The sequence below is a fragment of the Mirounga leonina genome, unplaced genomic scaffold (genome assembly GCF_011800145.1).
Source record: "Mirounga leonina isolate KUSES-001 unplaced genomic scaffold, KU_Mleo_1.0 Mir_128, whole genome shotgun sequence".
In the NCBI taxonomy this organism is placed as follows: Eukaryota; Metazoa; Chordata; class Mammalia; order Carnivora; family Phocidae; genus Mirounga; species Mirounga leonina.
Window position 1 is genome coordinate 32,624,179 of NW_023270320.1, and position 25,415 is coordinate 32,649,593.

Genomic DNA, 25,415 nt, shown 5'->3' on the forward strand with positions numbered 1-25,415 from the left:
GGGGGTGGGGTGGGAGGGATGGGGTGACTGGGTGATAGACACTGGGGAGGGTATGTGCTCTGGTAAGCGCTGTGAATTGTGCAAGACTGTTGAATCTCAGATCTGTACCTCTGAAACAAATAATGCAATATATGTTAAGAAAAAAAAAAGAAGAAGAAGGTAGCGAGAGGGGAAGAATGAAGGGGGGGAAATTGGAGGGGGAGAGGAACCATGAGAGAAGATGGACTCTGAAAAGCAAACTGAGGGTTCTCGAGGGGAGGAGGGTGGGAGGATGGGTTAGCCTGGTGATGGGTATTAAAGAGGGCACGTTCTGCATGGAGCACTGGGTGTTATGCACAAACAATGAATCATTGAACACTACATCAAAAACTAATGATGTAATGTATGGTTATTAACAGTAAAAAAAATAAAAAATAAAATAAAAAACATAAAAATACAGAAATCATTTAAAAAAAATACTTATGACCTACTTTAACAGCTGGGTGGAGGCCACTGTCAAAGAGAGCTTCGTTTTTGATGATGTTCCCTACCCCAGGCAACACTTTCTGGTCCATTAACACATCACACAGCATCCGTCCTTTCTGCTTCTTAACTTCACTTTCTGCTCTTGAGATACTAAATTTAGGGGAACATACATCTAATTCTTCCATCATTCTTACTCTCTGTTGGCTTTCTGTGGAGTTTCTGTAGCAACGAATATAAAACACATTAATCATAAGTCTAGTTATAATTTCACAAAGTGTCATTTAAAAAGAGCTTTGATATAAACACTTTCTGTTAATTGGGGTATGAGTTATAGAGCCAAACAATGAAGACCCTAATGAACTAGATTATCTGAAGGCGCTTTCAAAATGAGGTTTTATCAGTTATAGACCATTTTTAAAACATCTATCTATCTCCGCATTTCAAACCAAGCTGCAGACTCATCACTGCAATTTTTCAGCTGAAGTACTTTTCTTTTCTTTTTTACCTGAGTTCTACCGATGAGTCAAAGAAACAAATCAGATCTTTGGTGAGCTGTACTTCAAAAACAGGAGAAACTCCATTTTTATTTTTATGCTGAAGTGGATTAATCATGATGGACCCTTTCATTCCAAAATGAATCCTGAAACAACATCAAGCGCAGTTTTGAGTGGCAGAAAGTACATAGTGTACCTAATTTTTGTTCCTTCATTTCACTTTTTGGATTATAAGCAAACAATGTTAGTCAAGATAGGCACTTTTAGGGGGCAAAAAATATAGCCAATATTATATCTTTTTCTGCTATGGTTTTGTATCCTCATAAAACTAGAAGAGGTGACAATTCAGTTTTTCAAACCACAAATAAAATAAATTCCTAGAGAGATAATAGGGTCTGACAATAAGCCCAAGAAAACATACCCTGTTCTTCTTTTCTTGTCAGATGAAGTACTTTTATTCATGGAACAGTCTAGTGTTTCAGCTTTCTCTCAGATTCAAAGGCTTTGGATGAGATGAGGCTAAATTTAAATTGCCTACAGTTTTGTTTTTTTGTTTTTTTGTTTTTTAATAAATTCTACAAAGCCACTGACATTCAAATTCTATATTTCTAGCCACAATGGATAGGAAATGTTTACCTACTCCAAAATGATATCTACATTTTAAGACACTCTTTTTTTCCCCCTTGCTCTGGGATACACAATGAAAGAGAAGAAAACAAGTCAAAATGCTATTGTCTTCAGTTCTTTTAGTTTTCTCTTACCTTTATATGTATTGGGAAGAGGGGATTTATAAATATTTACGGTTAGCTTGAAAGCCACAATGCAGTGATGAAAAATTTATAACCTTTCAGTTTTTATAGGATTGATTAGCATGTCCAGTAAAAACCAAAGAAAAAAAGAGAGAGAGAGAGAGAGAAAGTGGTTTTATGAGACCTCTGATGATGAAGATCAAAATGATTCTCAAGATGAAATACTGTGTTCCGCCTTTTAAATCCTTCTCCTTCTAGCTTTGTTGAGTTAATAAATATGGCTCTTTTGGCATCAAATGTTACTGCACTGTGCTTCTAATTCCAAAGCACCATGTTATAGTATTGTACAAGGTTAACCAGTCTAACTTTAAAAATGTGGGTTTTAAACTCTGTGTGCCCTACTATCAATCATAAATGCATTTTACATGCCCCATAGTTCTTGACAGGAAAAATGTGTGCCTGTAAGTACTCCATAATTTAGCTTATAGAGGTTCAACCCCAGTGAAAGGTGTACAACTGTCATGCCCAGAAGCCATCATATCTAAAATCTTTTCAGCTGCATGGCTCATAAAGTGGATTCTAAATCACTTTCTATAATGAAACTGCATCCACATTAAAAATCTCAAAGGTTAAGACCCAAATGAAATGCAGGAGTACCCCCCCATAAGAACTCTGAATCAAATTATGCTTTTTTTGGCCTTATTAAATCTATTCAATTTAGAAGAAAATATGCATAAAAATCAAAATTTTTAGTTCATTCTTATTTACTTTATTATTATTAAATAGCAAACTGTTGTGATAATCGTGCCCAAATCAACCAGCAAATGTTGGGTTTATTGTTAAGTACCTTTTATATTAATCTGAGAAATATACACCACTATCATGGAAATTTTTTGGCACAGTAACATCTGTACTGTTATAACAATTGCCATATTGATCTTTTATAGACCAGGACATAGGCTCATATCACATTTACATTGAAGAGTTCGATCTGCTTTTCAAGATTCCTCATTATAATCAACTTAAAGAAAATTTTATTAGATCCTTATTTCTAACTCTTTATCCTCTCAAATCCCTTCCACCCCCAACCCAACTGGTTACCTAAGATCATTTACTCTGCATAACATGACTGCCTACCAATAGTGGCATTAGGCCCAACTTTGAGTTGGTGTCTTGTTCCTTCCTCAGATCTTGTGTTTTGACATAGTTGAATCAGAAATGGGCACCCGAGTCAAGCTAGTCAAGCCAGGTACCAATCCAGTACCTGGATTCATCTGCCTTCTCCTGACGAATTTATGGATTTGGGCTGCAGAGAGATCAGTTTCCCATTAGTACTAGGAGATCCAACATGGGAACTGTCTACGGGAATGTTACCCAACATGGGCAGCAGAGAAGCCAAGGGAGGCTTGTCTATAGAAAGGAAGAGTACAGCAGAAATCAGTGAGGGACAGAATCAAAAAATGCAAAGACCTCATAGCAGTTAGCTTTTGCTTCCAATTCTGCCTGAAACCTGACCGCATTATCTTCAGGTAAGATACCCCATAATCTTGTAAGAAATAATTACCGAACTCATTTAAGTTGGGCTTTTGTCACTTACAACCAAAATTCTAACATAAAAATTATGTCCAAACTAAACACTGAAGTGATATTAAGAAAATGCCTCTAGTTAGACATAACTTCCTAAAACAAATCAATAAATAAGACCTGATACTATTTTAAACATCAGCCACATGCTTCCAGGTTATCACTATGAGAATGATCAGAATGATCAGAACATCCTTAAGCAAACATAAGTAGCATAAATAATGGCATTGTCACAGGTTCATCTGAGTGACAACTAACTATACATTGCTAATAAGGCAACTGTTTATGAAAATTATCAAGTGGTCAAAAGTGACCTAAGGATAATAATGAGTGTAAAATGGTTGAATATAATTATTGTAAAGCTTATGCTAGGAATTCAAAGAAAAAAAGTTATAAAACAATATGGAATGAACCATGTTAAAAAAGGAACAGGGAGTTCTGCATCTACTTAGGGTGCAGAAGCTCAAAGGACATAGAGCTCCTATCCTAACATGGAGAGAAAAGTCATATTATTTACAGAACTGTAAGTTCTCTTGAACCCATCAGAGACATGAGGCTGCAGGGAGCCAGGTGAGCTAAATTCCAAAGAGTAACAAGCCCCTTCCCCCTCCATGGGGAAAGAAAGACACACAAATTATTTTGCCTGTGGCAGAGTACAGACAGAAGAGACAGCTACGGTAAAAATGGGTAAAAATTTTCCACAAACTTCTAAATACTGGGTGTGGCTAGTATAACTGTTTAGAATCCCTGGAGTCCCAGACACAAGGAGAGCATGGGCTCACACGTAAGCTCTTGTCCACGGGTATGCACCAGTTGGGCGTGACAAAGATGAGTCATGGGAGGGGATGGACAGAGCCACTCTTGGTGACATGGCACCGGTCCGTAGCTGAGGGAGAGGTCCAGCCAAAAGCCCTCTGTCCCTGAAGGAATAACAGGAAGCCTCGTGCACACACAGTCAGTCTTGCACTGGGCAGCAAACAGAAGCAGGAGGCCACGGGGGAGGGCAGGAAAGTGTTTGCCACCAGGCTCAGGCCAAATGCACTCTGCTGAGGATGAGCAGAGCAAAAGCCATCTGTCTTTAGGGGTGAGGTAGGGCATCAGCTTTGTCACAGAATCCTGCAGTGAAATGTGGAGACATCTGTTCCCACTGAGAGAGAGGAAGGAAATGCTCTTTTACTGGAGATCACCCACACATGGAAGGAAGAATTTGACTGCCTTGGGGAGGAAAGGATCAGTAGCTCTGAGAAAAGTGCAACCCTGAAGTCAGTGAGCACAGGGCCTAAGATTAAGGCTGGTCTAGAAGGACCATTTTCCCCATCATGGACTTCTCCCTGAAAAATGGACAATAGTAGTATACCACTGGGGTGGGAGTGGAGGAGGGGAGGGGAAGCGTGTGGAGAAATCCCCTCGTGATACGAATACCCAGGGTCTGCTAAACGCTGCGAGTAGAGGGCAGAAACACAGAGAACCAGCTCCAGCTACACCAGGCCACACTTGAGGCATAAAGAAGTCGGAGCCGCTGAAGTTTTTGATGTCACTGGTGCACCAAAGCCAACTACAAACGACAAAATCCAAACCAAGCTTGACTACTCATCCCCTGCACTAATGACCTGATAGAAGAGGCATTACTATTTTTGAGGTTAAATATTATTTAATTCAGTCTCTACTGTTCCTCTAAACATGACTATCTGGAATTCAAAAAAATTATGACACATAAGGAAAAAACAACAACAAAGGGACTCAATGTCAAGAGATAAAACAGCCAACAGAGCCAGACCCAAAGATGTGCCAGATGTTGGAACTATGAGGCAGATAATTTAAAATCAACTAAACAATTAAAATTACAGTTGTCAATTGAGAATACCATGCCAGGTAATTCTGCTATGATAAGATCTCTAACCTTCCACAACTACTATAGTGCTGCACATGCATTTTATGCTAACATGTTTCCAGGCTTTTATAACCTTGCACAGAGGTATGGGTAAATCTACAAAATCAGAGCCAAGGCAGGCCATGCATGGGCTATTCTCTATCGTATGGCCAGTTGTAGATGCTTCCCACTCATGACAGATTTCTATATGCCTTCAAAAGGGATATAAGAAAGCATCAGTAACCAAGATCCTGCAAATCCACATCTAGGAATTTATCCTAAGAAAACATCAAAATGGTAAAAGATATATGCTCAAGGACGTTAACTTCAGAGTTATTCATTAGAGTGAAAAATGGGGGAAAATTCTAATCAGTAGTGATGATATCATGATCTGTGCATATGTAATATAAATTATGTATGAATATATGGTATATACACAATTTATATTTTATCTATGATATTTACAAAAACTGTTAAATGTGCCCCTTTTTGGTGGTAATAATTACGGGTGGTATTTATTTTTGCCGTTAGACTTTTTGGAACTATCTTAATGTTTTATAATTGACTTTTATATTACTTTTAAAATAAGAGAAAAAATGCAATAAAATGATGTGTATTATTAAATAAAGCAAGAAAAGGAAAGCAGAACTAGTAATCATGTAGGCTGTCAGGTGCAGAAGGGAAAGCCAATGAAAAAGGTAAAGATTTCTAGATTTTCTCCAGTTACACCTGAAAGCATCATGGTAACTGAAATAGAAAATAAAAATTTCAAAATCTACCATTTCAAAAACTAAAGATGTTTCATTTTCTGCCTGTAGATTACTTTTAATGGTTAGTTTTCTTATTTTCTCTTTCTTTCTCTCCTGCTTCCTTCCTTCTCTCCTTCATTTAAATCGAGGTGTCATTGACATATAACATTAAATTAGTTTCACGTGTACAACATAATGATTCAGTATTTGTAGACACTGCAAAATGATCACCACAATTAAGTCTAGTTAACATCAGTCACCAAACACAGTTACATTTCTTTCTTGTGATGAGAACTTTTAACATCTACTCTCTTTGCAACTTTCAACTCTGCGGCACAGTATTGTGAAACACGGTGGTCCCCGTGCTGTATGTCACATCCCCAGGACTTATTTCCTATCTGGAAGTTTGTGCCTTCTGATAATGGTCAGTTTTCTTAAATTGCGGGTGACAGAAACCCAACTCAAACAGGTTTAGGCACTAAGGAATACTTAGTAGCTCACAGGATCTGAGGGAGGGTTGAAGAATCAAGCTGTAGGAAAGGAAGGAAAGCATCTGGATCTCAGAAACAGATGGAAGGAGGGGCTAGAAGGCCTTTAGGATTCTCAGCTTTGTGCAGGCTGGTTTTATTTCTCACCACCTCACAAGCCAAGTAACACGGCCACCTACAAGTCCTAAGGCCTCACATCCTAGCTTCCCTACGTTACAGAGCCTGACCCTCCTTGGCTCCAGATGAGGAAATCTCACGGAAGAACCGCACTGACCCAACTGACAATGTACGAGACAGAAGGTCCGGTAAGATCGTGCTAGAGTTAACTTGAACTCTGTGGTCAGTGTGGCCGGATGACCAGTTTCCAGAAGGAACGTTGTCCCTAAAAGACAAGTGAGCATGTTGGGCAGACAGAAAGCAGGACTGACCACGCTTCAAGTATCTGATTTCATTTAGAACTTTTTTTTTTTTTTTAAAGATTTTATTTATTTATTTGACAGAGAGAGACACAGCGAGAGAGGGAACACAAGCAGGGGGAGTGGGAGAGGGAGAAGCAGGCTCCCTGCAGAGCAGGGAGCCCGATGCGGGACTCGATCCCAGGACCCTGGGATCATGACCTGAGCTGAAGGCAGTCGCTTAACCAACTGAGCCACCCAGGCGCCCTCATTTAGAACTTTTATCACGCTTCAATTTTTCTAACATGGTAACATGGCAGATCACAAAAACTATGTCTAAGCTGTAAAACCCTTTTCTGGGTAGTGTAGAATAGACTCCTTAAAGATTGTTTCACAAACTACAAAGAATTGTCACATTATCTCATGCATTGCTGTTTCGAGGATCAGATTACTTAAATTCCAATAAATTACAAAATGGATAATGTATAAGGCTTCTCTAAAATGGCAAAGCCTGTAAAATATTTTGGATATGCTTCCGGAAGAGGATCATTGCAAGCCATCAGAGTCCTATAAATCACAAATTGGAAATAGCAAAGTGTTTTGGAAAGAGAGATTCATTAAAAAAATATATCTTTTAAATGCGAGTCCAAGATGTAACAGCTGGGTTCATTTTGATGGAAAATGGCAGCTTCCAGGGTGGGTGTGTCTGAGTGAATAGACGGGTAGATACATGCCCACACGGTACTGATAATGTATACACATCCACAGTTAACAGAGGTTCTATTTGGGAGTGAGAGTGTGAATGTGTAAATTTATCCTTGCTTGTTCCTTATGCCTCAGTTTTCTCAAATGAGTATTTGTTACATATACAGCCAAAAAATTAAAACCGATCTGTGTTTTGTTAAAGATGACGAGCTTCTTTAGAGCGTTCAGGAGTATAGGTATTAATCACAAATAACACCACAACTCTGCTCCAAGAATAAATGCATATCAAATAATTCTTTGCATTCTATGGCACTTTTAGGATCAACCTGAGCACTTTGATAAATCTTTTAGTAACAGAAATAGTTACTCTAATTTGTATCTCTCTGAAGTGTGGATTTTTGCATGACAGATTCTCTCTCAGCGGGCTCGGTCTGTATTCTATTTCCGTGACAAATGAATCCTAGGAAGATTCATGGCCTGCCCTGTAAGATGCATTAAAATCCAGGGCAATTTTAACTGTAAAAAGGTGCACGTTAAGAGGTAAATATAAGTGAGCATTAAGCGTGTTTCCTGCTACATGCTCTCTAAAATGCAGACTAGCCTGGTGGGTAGCAAGAAGAGTTGAGGAATGAAGACTACATTTCTATGTCATGCTCACAGACTTGCAAACTCACACAACGATCACATTTCTGCGACAGAGTCATCCATTCTCTTAAGAAGCGTAGGTTGGGAGCGTATGTGTGTGTGTGTGTGTTTGTGTGTGTGTGTGTGTGTGTATATATATATATATAAACAAACTTCTATTAAATTGTGAAAGGGGATGCAGTTGATTTTAGGTTGCTCGGTTTGTATTCAAATAGCTGATCTGCCACTGCCCTTGAATTATTTTATCAAATAGTCATTAGGGCTGTAGGAAATTAAAAGGAAGCAAGCCACTGCACTTTTCCCCATGCATACACTGAGATACGAACTCCCCGGGGATGGTACTAGTTCAGTGAGTTTAAGGAAGTGACTGCCCTTGTTTAGAACTTCAGGGAAAATTTACTGACAGCCCTGCACTGAGAAATGATTCTTCCTTTATCAGTCTGGTGGAGAACACTTGATAAAAACCTCCATCTCATCCTACAGAAATAAATCCTCACCTAACACCAGGGAATCAATAGCATATCAATGTTCAACCGTCTTCCATGGATGCCACTGTGTCCTCCTCCATTCAGAGCAAAGACTTCTCCATCACATCCATCTACCACCACAACAATATAATCTGCAGTAGATTATTCCTGCATGAGCCAGGAAGCCTTGCTGACATTATCCTTTCCAGACTGAGAAAAAAACCCCACCAAGTGACGCTGTTGTCCAAGGACAGCAGCCGCTGACAACAAAGAGAGAACATTTCAAAGGGGAAGCAATTACATAAACTCTGACATTCTCGAAACATGCAGTAGATGAGGGGCAGCAAATAACCATCATACAGTCATATTAGCTCTCTGTGAGCATCAGTCACCTTCAGTTAGAGGCCCAGGGCCTAGTAACAGGGCTTTCCTTTAAGGTGAAATTGTTCAATAGCTTCCAGAAACATTAAGAGAGAATCAAAGGAGCACTACCTTCGTTCACACATTGCAGTACCTTAGGGTAAACTCAGAGAAGACAAAGATTTGGGAGACATGTTAATCCATAGGCCTTTCTCTTTTTCCTGCAAAAATTGAACAGATGATCATGCTCTGGCGAGTACACACATTTTGACATTCTTATCATTAAGTCAACCAACGCGGGAGATTGCCTGTCCTTCATTGCCAACACATCAGCAATGAATTTCCCTAAGGACTGTGGAAGAATGGAGAACTTGGGACTTCTGGGAAAAGTTCTGAAATTCTATAAATAAGTTTCCAATTCCGTACAAGGCTTCAGAAAAAGAAGGAAGACAGAGAACTATAAAAATCTAGAGACAGGTTGAAACCAAACTGGAAGCTGTTATACATATAAAGAAACTAATGTCGCTAATACAATAAAAGCTTGGGGAAAACCCGAGGGAAAACAGGAGGGGAGAAGGGCCGGGAGAAGAGCCGTGTGGGAAATTTGCGAAGAGCCAAGCCGAGCTGTGTAGCTCTACCAGCTCCTGGAATCCCGTCTAGCCGATCCGTTTTCCTTGAAAGAAATAAATTGACTAGCCCTCCAAGTAATGATGACATCACAACCTATTCATCTTCTTATTGCTTTCCACGATAGACTCTCAACCTCTTATATTAGAGCTCTCTTAAAAATGGAGTACTTTCTACATGATTAAATGTGACACTGGGTGAGCGGTGAGAAAAGCCTTTTACACATCTCTAAACAGAGAGATAAGATGTACTGTGCAGGTTTATCTTACCGTAAAGCTTTTGGCCCAAAGTACATAAAGAGCTCCTTCCCCAAAGTCTGGACACCGCTGTAAACGTATCCATTAAACAGTCTCAAGGAATTCGGGCTGGAATCTTTGTTATTGTTCAGTGCAGCAGCCTAGGAGAAAATACACCCACATCCACGTAAACACACATACAAACTCTAAACAAAATTATAATTTCGTTCTTAAACGTATTTCTATTACTTCAGGCCCAGGTGCATCCCAGTAAGAGGAATAATCTCCAGCAAGTCAAGTAATGTACTCAGCTGTTTACACACATTTTGTCAAATTACTATGGAGTCATTTCAAAAGAGAGGCCAAAAAAAAAATTAAGTGGAAAAGAAAGTAATTGGCTCACAACCAAAATGAGTTTCTTCCAGGACCATATAGCTCTGCACATATGAAAAGAAAGCACAGAAAAACGATGTGAATGTTTTAAAACTAAAATATAGGAGAGTCTTCCATTTCCAGAAGCATAGCCAAGGTCTCTGAGAGAGGATTCAGAAACAGCTAAGAAACAGTGGATAAAATATGGAAACCAAATATTTTTACCTGTGATGATGAACTCAAAGGCCAGGAAGGAACAATAAGAGGTTGAAAACCAAGTAAAAATGGGTGAGAACCCCAAACATAAGCAGCTCTCTGAAGCAGGCTTTTGTGAGAAAGGCATTTACGGGCCCCAAGGAAGGAGTTTCAGTTTCCAAGGTCTTGTGGGGTGTAGGGAATCAGTGGTAAAGACCAGGCTCCCCTGAGTGACAGGATCTAATGCATGACCTGCTCTTCTCTCCCTCCTCAAACCACAACGTCAAGAATAAAGGAAAAAGAAACCCACTACTTCTTCCTCCCATCACCGTGCAAAACCAAACAATATATTGTGATAATTACTATATATGCCCTAAACACTGTAAAGATCAAGGAAGTTATAAACTTTCCCCTCTGTGGGGCAGGGAAAGGAATGGTACTGGGTTTAGATATTGGTAAGGCTCTTTTTCTCAATGGGCAGTAGGTAAACTGATGTTCTTTGTATCATTATTTTTCGTTCTTGAGATACGTTTATAAATATTCTTTAATTTGCAATCAGCATATAATAAAAATTTTAAAACTATCATTAATGCCTAGCTAGTCTATAAGATACAGTAAGTACATATAATTATATTTACACATTAACTCTTCATCTAAGGGAATATCCTCAAATACTTCTAACCTTTCTTTCCTTTTTCTCAAATGGACCTATGCATTCTCAGAAGATCCAGGATAAAATCTTGGCAGGGGGGTGAGGTAGTGATGATGGGGGTGACAGGGAGATAATTATAAAACAACGTAGACATAGTCTAGGAGAAAATCACAACTTCCCCTCCACTTATGGTAGAATGATATTCAGTGATTCTCAAACTTTTGGTTTACAGACATCTGTCATTCTAAATACTTAAGATGGTACGTCCATTCTATTCTTTAGTTTCCTCATTTGGCCCTTGTTTAAAAAGACACATTATAGTATTTAGTTCAAAGGAACAGGAGGATAAGAGATTTTTAAGAAACCCAATAAAAACAAAAAACAAAGATTGAAAATGGCTAGGGACTGAATTTGTCCCCTCCAACACTCCTATGTTGAAGCTCTAACCTCCAGTGTGACTGTCTTTGAAAATAGGGCTTTAAGGAGGTACTTAAGTTTTAATGAAGTCATAGGGTGGGGGCTAATGCGGGATTAGCATCCTTAGAAGAGACCACAGAGAGTTCGCTCTCCCCATCCTGTGTGCTCAGAGGCGGTGCCACGGCAGACAGAAGTGGTGTCTGCAAGCCAGGAAGACAGCTCACACCAGAAACCAAACTGGCCTGAACCTTAACCTTGGACTTGTGGCCTCCAGAACTGGGAGAAAATAAATCTCCGTAAGCCTCCTGGGTGATGGCATTTGTCATGGTAGCCCAAGCAGACTAAGACAGGAACAGTCACCACCCTTCCACTAAACCCCGTTCAGTTACAATGGCTATGGCCGATGCTGGAATCTCCCAGCTGCCTGACGTTCAGGGGACCGACTTCAAATCCCCCCTCCACATAATAGGAACTGGGAATCAGTCACACGCTTGGAGTGACCAACGACCCAATGCACAGAAGCGATTACAAGTAGCAGCCTTCCAGTTCTGCCCAAACCGCAGAAAGAACCTTTAGGAGAAGAAAGGGAAAAATGAAGGGGCAGGGGTGGGGGGGGATCGGAGGGGGAGACGAACCAGGAGAGACTATGGACTCTGAGAAACAAACTGAGGGTTTTAGAGGGGAGGGGGTGGGGGGAGTATTAGCTCGGTGATGGGTCTGCCTCTGATTCCTTTCCTCTTTCTTGGCTGAACCCCAGGGCCTAGCAGGGATCATCAAGCACTCTCACAACAGGCTTGAGGACTCAGGGAGGGAAAAATACGCTTGCACATTTGCCTTGTGTTCATAAGGGAACCTGCTAGAGCCCTGAATTGAGAAGCACCAGGAGTCCTGATGTTTTCCTGCCTAACGGAAGACTTTACCTTGCCACATAAATACACTGGAGCCAAGTATAGGTTAAGAGGGTAGGTTTCAATGCAGGTTTCCATGACAACCAATTAGTAGGTAAAAAGTTCTTCTAAACTAGCCTGGACACTCTTAAGATGATGATATACAGAGCAGATATAGATCTGTTATGAGTCGCCTTTGCCTCAGCATAGACTGGGTTTGATACATTTTGACACATTTTTGGATCCTGGATTTAATGGCCTAGGGACATTTTAAAAACCATCATTTCTAGGGGCGCCTGGGTGGCTCAGTCGTTGGGCGTCTGCCTTCGGCTCAGGTCATGATCCCAGGGTTCTGGGATCGAGCCCCGCATCGGGTTCCTTGCTCAGCAGGGAGCCTGCTTCTCCCTCTCCCATTCCCCCTGCTTGTGTTCCCTCTCTAGCTGTCTCTCTCTCTGTCAAATAAATAAAATCTTTTAAAAAAAAAGAAAAAAAAAAAAAACCTTCATTTCTAGATTAATGTTTTCCCCACCACTCCCATGTCAACAATCTCTTATCCTCTCCCAACACTGTTTGCTAGCAAGTGGTTTTAGCCACGCCCTGCAAAGTCCTTTGGCTTCTGTCAGGGTTCCCAGCAGAGGCTAGCTGGTCCATCCCATGTGATACGTACAGCCCAGACGCTGTCGTGGCTTTCCTGCTTGCTGACTGAGGGGGAACTGGCGACCACTGCCACCATAGAGCTTTCATCTCCTTTAACCCTCCAAGTTTTACAAGTTCATCTAGAACTCAACCTGTCTCCAGTGTGTTGGGAAGGTAATCACATGCAGTCCGTCATACGTCCATCCCCTTGGCTGCCTAAGAAGGAGCCCTGGGCCTGGAACACTTCCCATCTAGAGACAAAGAACCCTCACACTCTGTTGCCTTGGGAGGGAGTATCTTTCCCTCTTCCAGGCTTGATGTACATTCCTATGTGCGCCACTAGGCCCTCAGGCACGACCCCAGCTTTCTGAATTGCAGACCCCAGGGGGAGGGTTCAGTGTCCTTCCACCTCTGCACAAAGTGGCGGGTGTGGAGTCACACTGAACGTGTCTCCTGCACACAGGACATGCTGGCCGTGGGGCCCCTGCCTTGTGAGGGGCTGGGTCTGGGCTCTCTCTCGCCTCGGGCTGTCAGTGCATACTGGACCACTTGAACCTGCTGTGCATATTTTCTCAGCAACTTGGGATCAGGCTGGTTTCTTCCAGTAGCACTTAGCTGCCCTTTAACCTTGGCCACTGTCCTGTTAGGGTCTAGCCTTCCGCACAGCCTGACCCCCAGGGAACAGTGAAACACGGTATCCCTCTCACTTCCCACGTTTCGGTTTCTCTGTTTCTCAGGGTGTTGCCCTGAAGCTACTCTTGCCCCCCGCACTACTTCACCCAATGGGAAGCGGCTCTTACTCAACCACTTCTCTGTTCCCTGCCCACACCTCCTTTCCTCCACCTCATTCCGAATTTACCGCGTGTTATCACGGCTCCTGGCAAAGAGAGAAACAAGGTAACCTTGAACTAGACAGGTTGGCACAACACCTAATGAAACAGTACACGGTCCCAATTGTCTCCTGTGAGGTCTGCTCACATTGCCAGATTCACAGCTTTGACGAGCACTCGCACCATTCAGGTTAAAACACACCATCAACAGCTACCACAGTTCACTGTTACTCACTCTTCACTGGGCTGTGTCTGTAATTTGACCCCGTCTGACAACAAAGGTGGGATGTGACATCTGGAAAGATGTCCCTCACCATTAAAGACGCACCATTCATGACTGTTCATCAGATTCATTCATTTTAGAAAAGTTTATTGACCTTCCAATATGTATTAGACCTTGTTCCAGATGCTGGGGATGCATCAGTGAGAGAAAAAAAAAAAAAAATTAAAAATCTCCTGCCTTCACAGAGCTTATAATCTTCCAGGCAGGGGAGAGTAAGCAATAACTACAATAACTGTGTTAAAACATTTGGAAAAGAAATCAAGATTAAGGGAGGGTGTAGCAGGTTTTAATTCTAAATGAGGCAATCATAATCTCATGAAGAAAATGGTATCTGAGCATGTCTCAAGGGGGTTTTGAGTGAGCCATGATCCACGCATAGGGAACGGTGATGCAAAGGCCCCCCAGTAAAGTGTTTCTGATCACCAGTGAGCAGACCAGGATGGCTCGCAGGGGAAGGTGTAGACAGATGAGAACCAGACCACGAGGCCCATGAGGTCCACTCTACGGACTGGCTGCTTCTCGACACAAAAGAGCACGAAGAAAAATAGGACCTGCATTACTTTTTAAAATGTTCTCTCTGGTTGCTGGGTAGAATTCTGGCTCCGGAAAAAATTACAAAAAAAAAAAAGAAAAGAAAAGAAAAAAGAACTCTGGCTCCGGGGATTAGGGTGCAAGCAGGCCAAGAACTCAGAAGAACCAGTGCAATGATCCAGATGAGACAGGAAGGAACTCTGGGCCGATACGGTAGCGACAGAGGAGGTGAGAAGTGGCCAGATTGCTGGAGGGATTTTGAAGGTGGAGCAAAGAGGATTTGCTGGCATACTGGATGTGGGAGATTTTTGGCCTGAATTATTGGAAAGACAGTAGCGCTGGCAATGAAGATGAAGATTTGGGTGGAACTGGGTAGGAGAGGAAGGTGAAGGCTGGGTTTCAGGGAAGTTAAGGTGAGACGTCGAGCAGGCAGTTGGGTGTGAGTCTGGAGGTCAGGAGAGAGGTCTAGGCTGCAGATATAAATGTATCTAGTCATCAGCATTCAGATAGACGGTTTCCAAAGCTCTGAGACTGGATGACGTCAGCAGGAGCGTGAGTACGGATCACGAAGAGAAGGGGCCCAAGAACGGTGTGTAGCACGTTGCCATGTCCTGGTGGTGGAGCTCGGGGGAGGAATGGGAAACTGTCAGGGAACATGGACAGTCCATCTACGGCATCAGGAAGAAGGCAGCTTATATGGGTACAGATGCTCATAGGTAGATGTGGTTGTGCCGATTTTCTTGTGGTCGACACATTTTCTCAGTAAAATGGGAATCAAAGTATCAGCTAAGAGGAAGGTAGGCCTCACGACCCTGCCTCCTCTCTAGGTATATGTAGCGCCTAATAATAAGATTCATTTTTGCCAGATTCTGACCGGATTCAGAATCATCATTCACAGGTAGAGGCCAATGGCTGGACACAAATGGTGTCCCTCAATCCATTCTAGAGACATCTATGAAAAAATGTCATTAAAACCCCACTGTTTAGGACCACATTGGGTATCCTTAATTACTTACATCAACCTAATGCTCATCAGTTGATGGCATCAATCTTCTTAAAAGGAAGTACCCGTTTGTATTTGTCTACATAATCGGGCTTACTAGGATCATAATGTTCCTTGATTTTTTATTTTATTCTATGCCTTCTGAAAACCCAGATTATTTCCTGGGAAGTTTTCCACTCCGTAAGGACTAGTGCTCACTGTTCAGTGGCTAGACTGGACCATCCATAGCTGCCCCATTATCAAAACATCCAAATTTAATTCAACAGTAGTACATCATTGGGTCTTGTTGCAATTGGTTAAACAAAATATTTAAGAGTACAATTCGTATCAAATTTTTTGTGCCACTCATTCTTTGAACACTCTATGACATACATTTAGAAGACATTCATCAAAAGAAACAGTAAAAACCTGGTTAAAAAAAAATATGGGTTTTTAATAAAAACCTCTGTCTTTTGTTTTTTGTTTTAATCCATGTAGTCAAATGCCCCAGAGCTCCTAATATTGTCTATCAAGAAGAAATTCAAACCTAGCTTATCCTGATTTCTATCCCAGATTTCCCTCCCAGGGAATGTCTAATAATGGGTGAAAGGGGTCTATAAGGTCCTTCCTCAGGACTATCTGGAATCCTCACTGTGGGAAATTTGGTTCCACAGACAGCTTATGGAGAGCACAGCTGAAACATCCTTTATGGCCAATGCTAAGGGGTAGGTTAAAAAAAGTTTTTATATCCAGGATCAATTCCTCAAGGCATCAGAGGTTGTCCTGGTGCAGGCATCTATATGCTCCCCAAATTATTGTCAACTATCAGAAATTTTAGAAAGTCTAAGAGATCCAACCATGGGAAATTTGGCTATTTAGCAAAAGAAAGTCTCAGTGGATGGCCCTCCAAAACTTTATGGTTACTGGACCACATATTTAAAAGACCAAAGGGGAGTACGTGCCCTTGTAAATAAATTCTGTTGTGCTTAGGAGGATGAATCCAAAAATATCAAGGCTGATATACTTAAAATGAATGAGACCATTAAATCTCTTTGCACAGCTGTCAGTGAAAAGTGAACTATGTCCTTCTGGTTGAGAGGGCCTCCAAGAGAACCACACACCAAATCCTTACAGGTGTAATACAGGTCTTATTTTACTGGTGTTTTACCCTCCTCTCTATGATTAAAGATAACACACAATATGACATGAAAGAAAGGAAGGAAGGAAGGGAGGGAGGGAGGGAGGAAGGAAGAAAAAGGGGCGCCTGGGTGGCTCAGTCGTTAAGCGTCTGCCTTCAGCTCAGGTCATGGTCCCAGGGTCCTGGGATCGAGCCCCGCATCGGGCTCCCTGCTCAGCAGGAAGCCTGCTTCTCCCTCTCCCACTCCCTCTGCTTGTGTTCCCTCTCTCGCTTGTCTCTCTCTGTCAAATAAATAAATAAAATCTAAAAAAAAGAAAGAAAGAAAGAAAGAAAGAAAGAAAGAAAGAAAGAAAGAAAGAAAGAAAGAAAGAAAGAAAGAAATGTTGAAACAGTCATGAAACTAACAGCTCTACACATACTGAAAAAAGAGGTTTACGGCCCGACGATGGTGTGGAGGACAACACAGATGTCCGCAGGAGGGCAAGTGCAGGAAGGGTCGCAGGTAGGGCAAGGACTCTCAGGTGACTTCAGGGTGGCTGAAACCGTTCCAGCTACAGATGCTGCATGACCTTGGCTTGAATACATTTCGGAAGTAGTTTTTAATACTTGATGAGGTGTTTGGGAATTAAAATGAAATGTTAGCCTAACCTCTTCCTTGCTCACACGTATAGATTGCACTTCTCTCCGGGACTAGGGTTTCCCCACCTGGGAAGCAGAGTCATCTTGAGGCTTTCTCCCTGTCAAATCCAGCAACCACTATCGCGGTACTTTCCATACCGAGCGAGTATTTGACCGGGACTTGTGTTTCTCCTCTGACTGCCTCTAAGCTCCTTGGGGACACCAACTATGGTGTTTAATTGGTATTCTTGAGAGCTTCACACAATGCCTGGAGTGAAGTAAACATGTGTGGGATTAATCAGATCCCTCCTCCTTCCCCTCCTAAAACTACGCATGGCTTTAAAATATAGACTCACTCATAGAATAATGTATAGACGTGTCCAATCACCACATTGTACACCTAAAACTAATGCAACACTGCGCATCAACTATACACTAATGATTTAAAAAAAAAAAAAAATACAGGCTGTCTCCCCACCTACCATCTCCATCCTTACTTAACCTTTCCCAGGATTTCTTGGCAAAAACTTCTACTCCACTATCTGTTTCATCTCCTCTGAAAATTATTAACACTCTGGTCTCTTGTTTTCTTTCTTTCTTTTTTTTTTTTTTTTAAGATTTATTATTTGATAGAGAGAGCATGAGAGAAAGAGAGAGAGAGCACATGCGAGCAGGGGGAGGGGCAGAGGGGGAGAAAGAATCCCAAACAGACTCTCAGAGCTCCACACAGGACTCGATCTCATCGTCCCCAAGACCACGACCTGAGCTGAAATCAACAGTCAGATGCTCAACCGACTGAGCCACCCAGGCACCCCCAATATCTTGTTTTCTAATGATCTGCAATGGAGTGAGGCTTACATTTTAGAGAACCATATTCGCATAAGGACCAAAAGCTAGATGGGAGTAAAATCCTATATTTACCATAATTTCGCATAAAGTAAGCTTTATGGGAAGGTTTAGGAATTCTGTTTAGGAATTCTTCAGGGGGGCGCCTGGGTGGCTCAGGTGGTTAAGCGACTGCCTCCGGCTCAGGTTATGATCCTGGAGTCCCGGGATCAAATCCCGCATCGGGCTCCCTGCTCGGCAGGGAGTCTGCTTCTCCCTCTGACTCTCCTCCCTCTCATGCTCTCTGTCTCTCATTCTCTCTCTCGCAAATAAATAAAATCTTAAAAAAAAAAAGAAAAAAAGGAATTCTTCAGGGGGAGGGATGTAGGAAAGGACTGATGTATTTTCAGCCACCAGTGCCTCATGCCCTGGTTTCTGTTTGAGATGTTTACTCAGCATTTAAATGGTTGCTTTAAAACATCGATTCTAATGCTTCATGTGGGTTTTGAGGGTAATGATACATGAAGTTCTTTTAATTCAGTTGTCTATCGTTTGGGCACTAGACCCAAGTTACCTGATTCCCGGCACACTATCATTTATAAAATAATCAGCTTTGGAAAATATACTTAGGACATAATAAAATTTTCAACTTATGAATGACCATCTCAAGCACCTACATAAATTTTAGAAGTTTGTTTTGTTTTGTTTAATTCCATCTTAGGAGGAAATTCTGGTATACCAATGATGGCTTGTTCCACTTAAGAGCTATTGTGTATGAACTGGCCAAGGCTTTTGCAATAAACCTAAGATTTGCAAGATATTCACTTGTGCTACTGTAGAATCTGGGGTTATCACCTCTTTATACAAGCTCTAGCTGCCCTGATAAATTCAGAAATTAATTTCCACCAGCCTATTATCTTTGTTATAACTATACACAAATGCCCAATATGTGCTTGACTTTCTCACATTGACCCTTATAATCCTGTTACTGTGTGATTTGAACATTTCATTTTTTTTCCCCTGAAATAGAGACGAAAATCTCCTATGCCACAATTTTAAGTATGATTGAGAAGGGCTCACCTTCCCATTTTCAAGTGGCTTAATAATATGAAATCGTCAAAACAACATGTATCTTCAGAGACAGCACATGATTTATTGTGCTGATTACCATTTATCCTGCCTATCAATGAGTGAACAAGGAAGATGAACTTTTCAGAACACAGCAAGACTTTTCCATAGATAAATGTTTCAACTCTAGTGCAACCATATATTTTCCCCACAAAGAAAACACCATATTTACTTTCATAGTCTCGCCTTTTTTTTTTTTTTTTTTTGCTACATGCCTTTTTCTCCCCTATTACAACAACACTTTTCTTAATCAGAGGTCACTTACCTACCAATTTAAACCATCAAAGAACCTAATTTTAAAATGGTCTCTAAGTACCAAAAGAGGTCTTTAGGTTCATACACCAAAACATCTTCTACAATCTTTTTAAGAGCAGAGCCTTCAAGCATTTACCCAGAGGCTAAATGCTTTATACATAATTTGAGGGCCCCAGATGATTGCAAACCCTTCATTAAGGAAAAGAGCGTTCCTCCAATGTATGGGTCTGGCAAGAAAGCCCAATCTGGGAGAAAAAGTAACAAACAATTACCAGGACATTTACTTTGCTAGACACTAAACTAAGAGTTTCATGCGTCCTCTAATCTAATCCTGACCAAATCCGCAAAGATGTGAGTGTATGCATCTCTATAGGAGGAAGTAACAAAAGAGCTGGAATTCAAAATCAAGCTGGTCAAATGTTCTCTTCTCTACATCAAACCAAATACTTCAGTGTCAGATTAAAAGCTACAATGGCCATGAAAAATCACCTTCCTTAGTCTTCTCATCTGTAAGATTGTTACCTGTTCTCCGTTATTCTTTGTTCCATGATTCCATATAAGGCTGAATGCTGATAATAATGATCCTCAGTCATTAAGGTAAACCCATTATCAGTATGCATTTAAAAAGATAAGGGATTATATAATGCATGTTCTCGATCACGGTATCTACCCTGCCAGGTCAGTATCATATTGCATGTTCTATGACATTTTAAAACCCCTTTGTATTGAAAGGAATAAGCTTCCTTTAGCTAGAAAATGAATCTCTGTGGATTAGCTCATCCCTTCATACAATGGCACTAAAATGAGCTATGATTTCTTTTTTCCCCACTATGAACAAGAGGAAGAAGGGAGGAAATCTTTTACTTTGTGGCTTCATTATTTTCTCATGGTAGGAATTTCCACATAACATACATAACAAAATACACATACCCATAACGAAAGAGTCCAGACTGAATTTAGTTTTAAATCCTTAATCATTTTGGGTTATTCAAACTTTTCTGTTCTCCATCCATTTAAAATGCTTATTAAATGCCTACTCTCTTCACGACACTGTGAAGGACATAAAAAGATGAGTAAGAGTCGCTATCATATTGAATACATGTATCAAATCTTAAGGAAGGATAGAAGAGCCAGGGCATCATGTTTGAAATGAAAAGAATGCTTATAAATAAACTGTTTCACATCCAGTTTGGTGAAAAGGAGATTGAAAACATATGCAGATTACACACCGATTTCACTAAAATATTGTATCTACCCAACAATTAAAATCAGAGGATTGACTCTTAGCAGCTCATCAACCAGAGACGCTCATCGATATTCCAATATTGTCTCTTACCATAAGGTTCCACAAGCTCTAGCAGAGTTTTATGCAATGTGCTTACACAGTCGCATAATTTTATGCTGACAAGACAGTGGATCAAAACTCAGAGAAATAATACAATGCATACACGACTAGCAGATGCTGAGATCTTGTACGGCTTCTTCAAAACGAGGATCAGTTGTCACAAGGAGACACACATTATGGTGTGTTCTCTCTGAACTCCAAACTGAAGCAAAAAGCAAGGAACGCTATCCCATACACCAACTGGTTCATCAATGGCAGCAGCTACACAGGTGGGGGGTTTTCTGGTTGGTTTTTCAGGGCAGTGATTACCCGAATTATTTTAAACGCCCAGTTAATATTTCTTTAACTCTTTGTATTTTTTCATGTTTAGTGCAATGTAATTTAAAAATAAGTTAACAACTTATTTTTAAACAACAGTTTATTTTTAAACTCTGCTTTGTGAAAACTAGTGATTTCAAGCCAGTAGCAGAAACATTTAAACAGCTTTAACTCCCTGCCGTAAATGCCCAGGAAACGCGGGATCATCTGTTAGAGTAATGACCATGCTGGATGGAGATCGGTGACGACCTACCACATGCTGATGAAATTTACTATAGATCCAGCAACCCTCTAAAATGCAAAAGACCCTTTCTGTTTACAAAGATTATTATTATTGTTATTATTATTATTTGATCAAAGGCCCAGCAAGTGAAACCACGGCAAAATATTTACAATTTTCCCAACAAACACAAAGAGATTGCTATGAATTCCATATTGATTTTCAAACCCAGTTCCCATAAAACCAGATTCCTGATCCCAGTCATAAAGACGTATTCCAATTTTTAATACCTCTTTATGTCAAGGTATTAAGCAGAACAGCTTTAAGTACAGGCCTTTTTATTTAAGGAGTATAGCTTACTTAGTACTGCTTCCGAGAGAGATGTTAACAACTGCCCAACAATTAATGAAGCATTTGCGTTCTATTATCAGGTTGCACGATCTTGTGCAATCTGAACAGAGGATTGAAAGTCCTTAAAAGAGAATTCTCAGCTTAGGTAAATTGATAATTGAACAAAACTACAAACGGTGGGTGGATATAACCAAAAACCCAAGGTCTCATTTCCCCAGTTAATAATCACTACTATATATTGGCAATATGGTGTTTCTGCCTCTGAATTAGCCACTTTCCCACTGAATCTTTTATATCTGAGAAAAACTACAATTAAGAGAATAGGCTTTGGATCCCAAAAGAGGGAACCCTCCCCCCCTTCACCCCTGGTTCAACCCCTTACTAGTCATGTGATCTTGGGCAACTCAATTAAACTCACTCTGAACCTCCCATTCCTCAATTGTAGAATCACAGGGTTATTATTTCTCCAAACTACATAAAATGTAAAGGTTCTTCAAAGGCACTTTATGCTTTGCCACCAGAGATAATCGCAACAAACTTAGAGGAAATGTTCCTGCTAGTTTAGCCTAAATACCCATGAGGTGATATTTATTTAAAACATTAAGTTGGATTCTCACAGCAGGAAGTTTATCTTATTCATCTTTGCATCCCCAGGAGTTAGGATAAAATATAACACAAAATACATGATTGTTAAATGATGTAAATCATGATACCCATACACATACTCATATCATATCCATTTCTGAGCCCTACTGCCTTAATTTGGGAAATAGCAACTCTGTCCCCTCTTCACCTCCACCACCAGCCCTCCCCACCCTGGATTCCTGCAGCCCTCTCCTAAGTGAGGGTGCAGTATCTACTTTCCTGCAGTCTTTTCTTTTTCCTTTTCAAGATAGAGTAATCTTTCCAAAGTGTGAGTGGATCTTACCACACTTTGAAGACTCCCATTACTCGTAAGATAAATACGAAGTCCCTAACCAGGTCTACGATCTCCATGGTCTGGCTCCTGCCCAGCAACCTCAAAAGACCTACCTTCTAGCTCATTTTCTGTTTTCCAGTCACACTGATTTTCTTTCAATCCTTCAAATATTTGAAGCTTTCTTCCTTTGCTAATGTTCTGCCTAACGTGTTCTACCCGCCAACCTCCCTCCCAGGTGTTGCTTATTCCTTCCTCCCCCTTCAAACCTCAGTTTAATTGTCAGCCAAGCCTCTCCTGGCCTTCCTGAGTCCTTATAGAACCAGGTAGGAGAGGCTTCAGAGAATTTATCAATTTATATTTATGTTCTTTTTTTTTTTAAAGATTTTTATTTATTTATTTGAGAGAGAGAGACTGAGAGAGAGAGCATGAGAGGGGGGAGGGTCGGGAGGGTCAGAGGGAGAAGCAGACCCCCCGGCGAGCAGGGAGCCCAATGCGGGACTCGATCCCGGGACTCCAGGATCATGACCTGAGCCGAAGGCAGTCGCTTAACCAACTGAGCCACCCAGGCGCCCAATTTATATTTATGTTCTTAATCATTGCCCATGTACCTTCCCAACTCAAGTGTAGGCTCCACAAGGGAACCGTTTTGTTTTTGCTCCCGAGGTGACTTGAGTATTCAAAATTTTGTGGAATGCATGATTTTTATAAACATTAATATTCTAAGAGAACACTCAAGATCCAGCCCTGTGGTACCCTGACCCGATTTTGAGAAACACTACACTAAAAGAATAGGTGCAGAGCACTTGACGTATTAAGTCAAAATAAATAAAATACAAGGACTGTTGGAAGAAGATGCAAAACTTATTCTTTTCCAAGTTTGAAAAATATTAATTTCTCAGCCTTAGAGCCTCATTTCTTTCAAGTTGTAAGCATATGCTAATTTCATAGCAAGCCACTTTTTCTTCCTGAACCAAAGGCTAGGAGGGAGTTTTGCAGGAGAAATTAAGTACAGCACAATACTGCATGCATCCATGAAATACAATCATCCACACATCTAAAGGGCTTTTTAAGGCATGATGGCTTAATCAGAATATTTTTAGTACAAGTTCTAAATTCTTAACAAATGAATATTCCACCATCTGCAATGAATGCCTTGAGTGGCCAGAAGCTGCGCTACAATTTATTTTAAGAAGAAAGAAATTCACTTAAGGGAACCAGAGCTGGGTTCCACAGCCCCTTCATTAGACTGGCAATATTGAGTTGAGTGGGAAGGTCACTGCTAAATTTTCTGTGTGCAATTTTAGAATTATATGTTAGTTCTGCTACACTTACCAACCGCAGAATAGTAGACAGGCGAGAAGCTGGAATTTCATGCTAAAAGCTTATTGTCTTAAAAATGTGCAGAAAAAAATGGAGAGGTCTGATAATATTAACAGCAGAAAATGCACTTACAGACAGAAGGAGAACATCTTTTGCTGGGTTATAGCAAGTTAAGCAAGGTGATTCGTAATAAAACACCTCCGGTCAATTCTTGCCTGGGCATCTCTCTGGCAGCCTTCGCTCGGCTGTCCGGTAGTCTCTAAGCACTGACTTGTCCCCCTTGCAAAGCCAAGTTCAAGTTAGGGAAACGCGGAGCCCCAGGGAGCCTGTTCCAGAGCAAAGAGAAGACCCTTTGGGCCCTGGACACCTGACGGCGTCTTTATTCCACTGTCCCCTGCTGACCCCATAGCCAATTATATTAATGGCTCACCTGGGAAGAGACCACAGCCAGCGAGGCTGCGTGCGGCCAGACCTGGCCTCCCAAGCTCTGCAGGGCGCTTCCCCGCACGTCCGCCACCGCCTGGCCGGGGCGCACTCGCGCCCGAATTTTCTCTCCATTTACAGTACAACCTGGTCCTTCCACCATTTCGCCCCCCCGAACTGTGGTTCACTAGTTGCAGGCCCCCGCGGAGAAAGCCGCTGCGCAGCTCAATCCCTACGCGGGTACTGGAGCGGACAGGAAATTCAAATCTCCCGCGCTTCCCGCACCGCCTGGGCCGCCAGGCCCCGCCCAGCTGAGGCCCGACTGGCCCCGCCCCGGCCCCGCCCGTTGAGGTCCGCCTGGCCCCGCCCCCGGCCCCCGCTCCGGTCCGCCTGGCCCCGCCCCAGCCCCGCCCGTTGAGGTCCGCCTGGCCCCGCCCCGGCCCCGCCCGTTGAGGTCCGCCTGGCCCCGCCCCGGCCCCGCTCCGGTCCGCCTGGCCCCGCCCCAGCCCCGCCCGTTGAGGTCCGCCTGGCCCCGCCCCAGCCCGCCCACAGTGCGTGGAGCCCACCCAACCCCGCTAAACTGTGAGAGCCCAAGCAAATGGGACCTCCGAAACTCCAACATTTTGTTTTGAGGTTTTGCTCTTGCCCTTGAGCTACTCAATACACGTCCATTTTGTGATCTTGTGCTCTTACTCAGCCCTAAAATTCAAGGTCCTCAGTCTTGGCAGGCTTTGGTTTTTGTATGCCCTATTCAGATGTGGGTAAGGAGGAGAAGGACTCAGAAAAGGGTTTTTAGAACAAGCAGCTTACATATTTTCTCCTGTAGAGTTAGCATATTTTCGAAAATGTGGCTTTATATGCCAAATACATTATAGTCTCTATATTAAAAACCCTTTCATTTTTAGATAGCTGAGCTAAGTGAGCTCTACCCAAATT

General features: G+C 41.7%; 1 protein-coding gene across 1 annotated transcript in view; it reads right to left on the bottom strand.

The window, feature by feature from the left end:
* NEIL3 (nei like DNA glycosylase 3) overlaps positions 1-24,679 on the bottom strand; it is a 52,157-nt gene extending 27,478 nt beyond the window's left edge. The window contains exons 1-4 of the mRNA XM_035004288.1: positions 24,487-24,679; positions 9,868-9,995; positions 971-1,105; positions 471-684 (exon numbers count right to left, since the gene is read on the bottom strand). Coding sequence (XP_034860179.1) covers positions 471-684; positions 971-1,105; positions 9,868-9,995; positions 24,487-24,642 — 633 coding nt within the window. The 5' untranslated portion in view covers positions 24,643-24,679. The remainder of the gene's footprint in view (positions 1-470; positions 685-970; positions 1,106-9,867; positions 9,996-24,486) is intronic.
* Between the last annotated feature and the right edge of the window lie 736 nt (positions 24,680-25,415).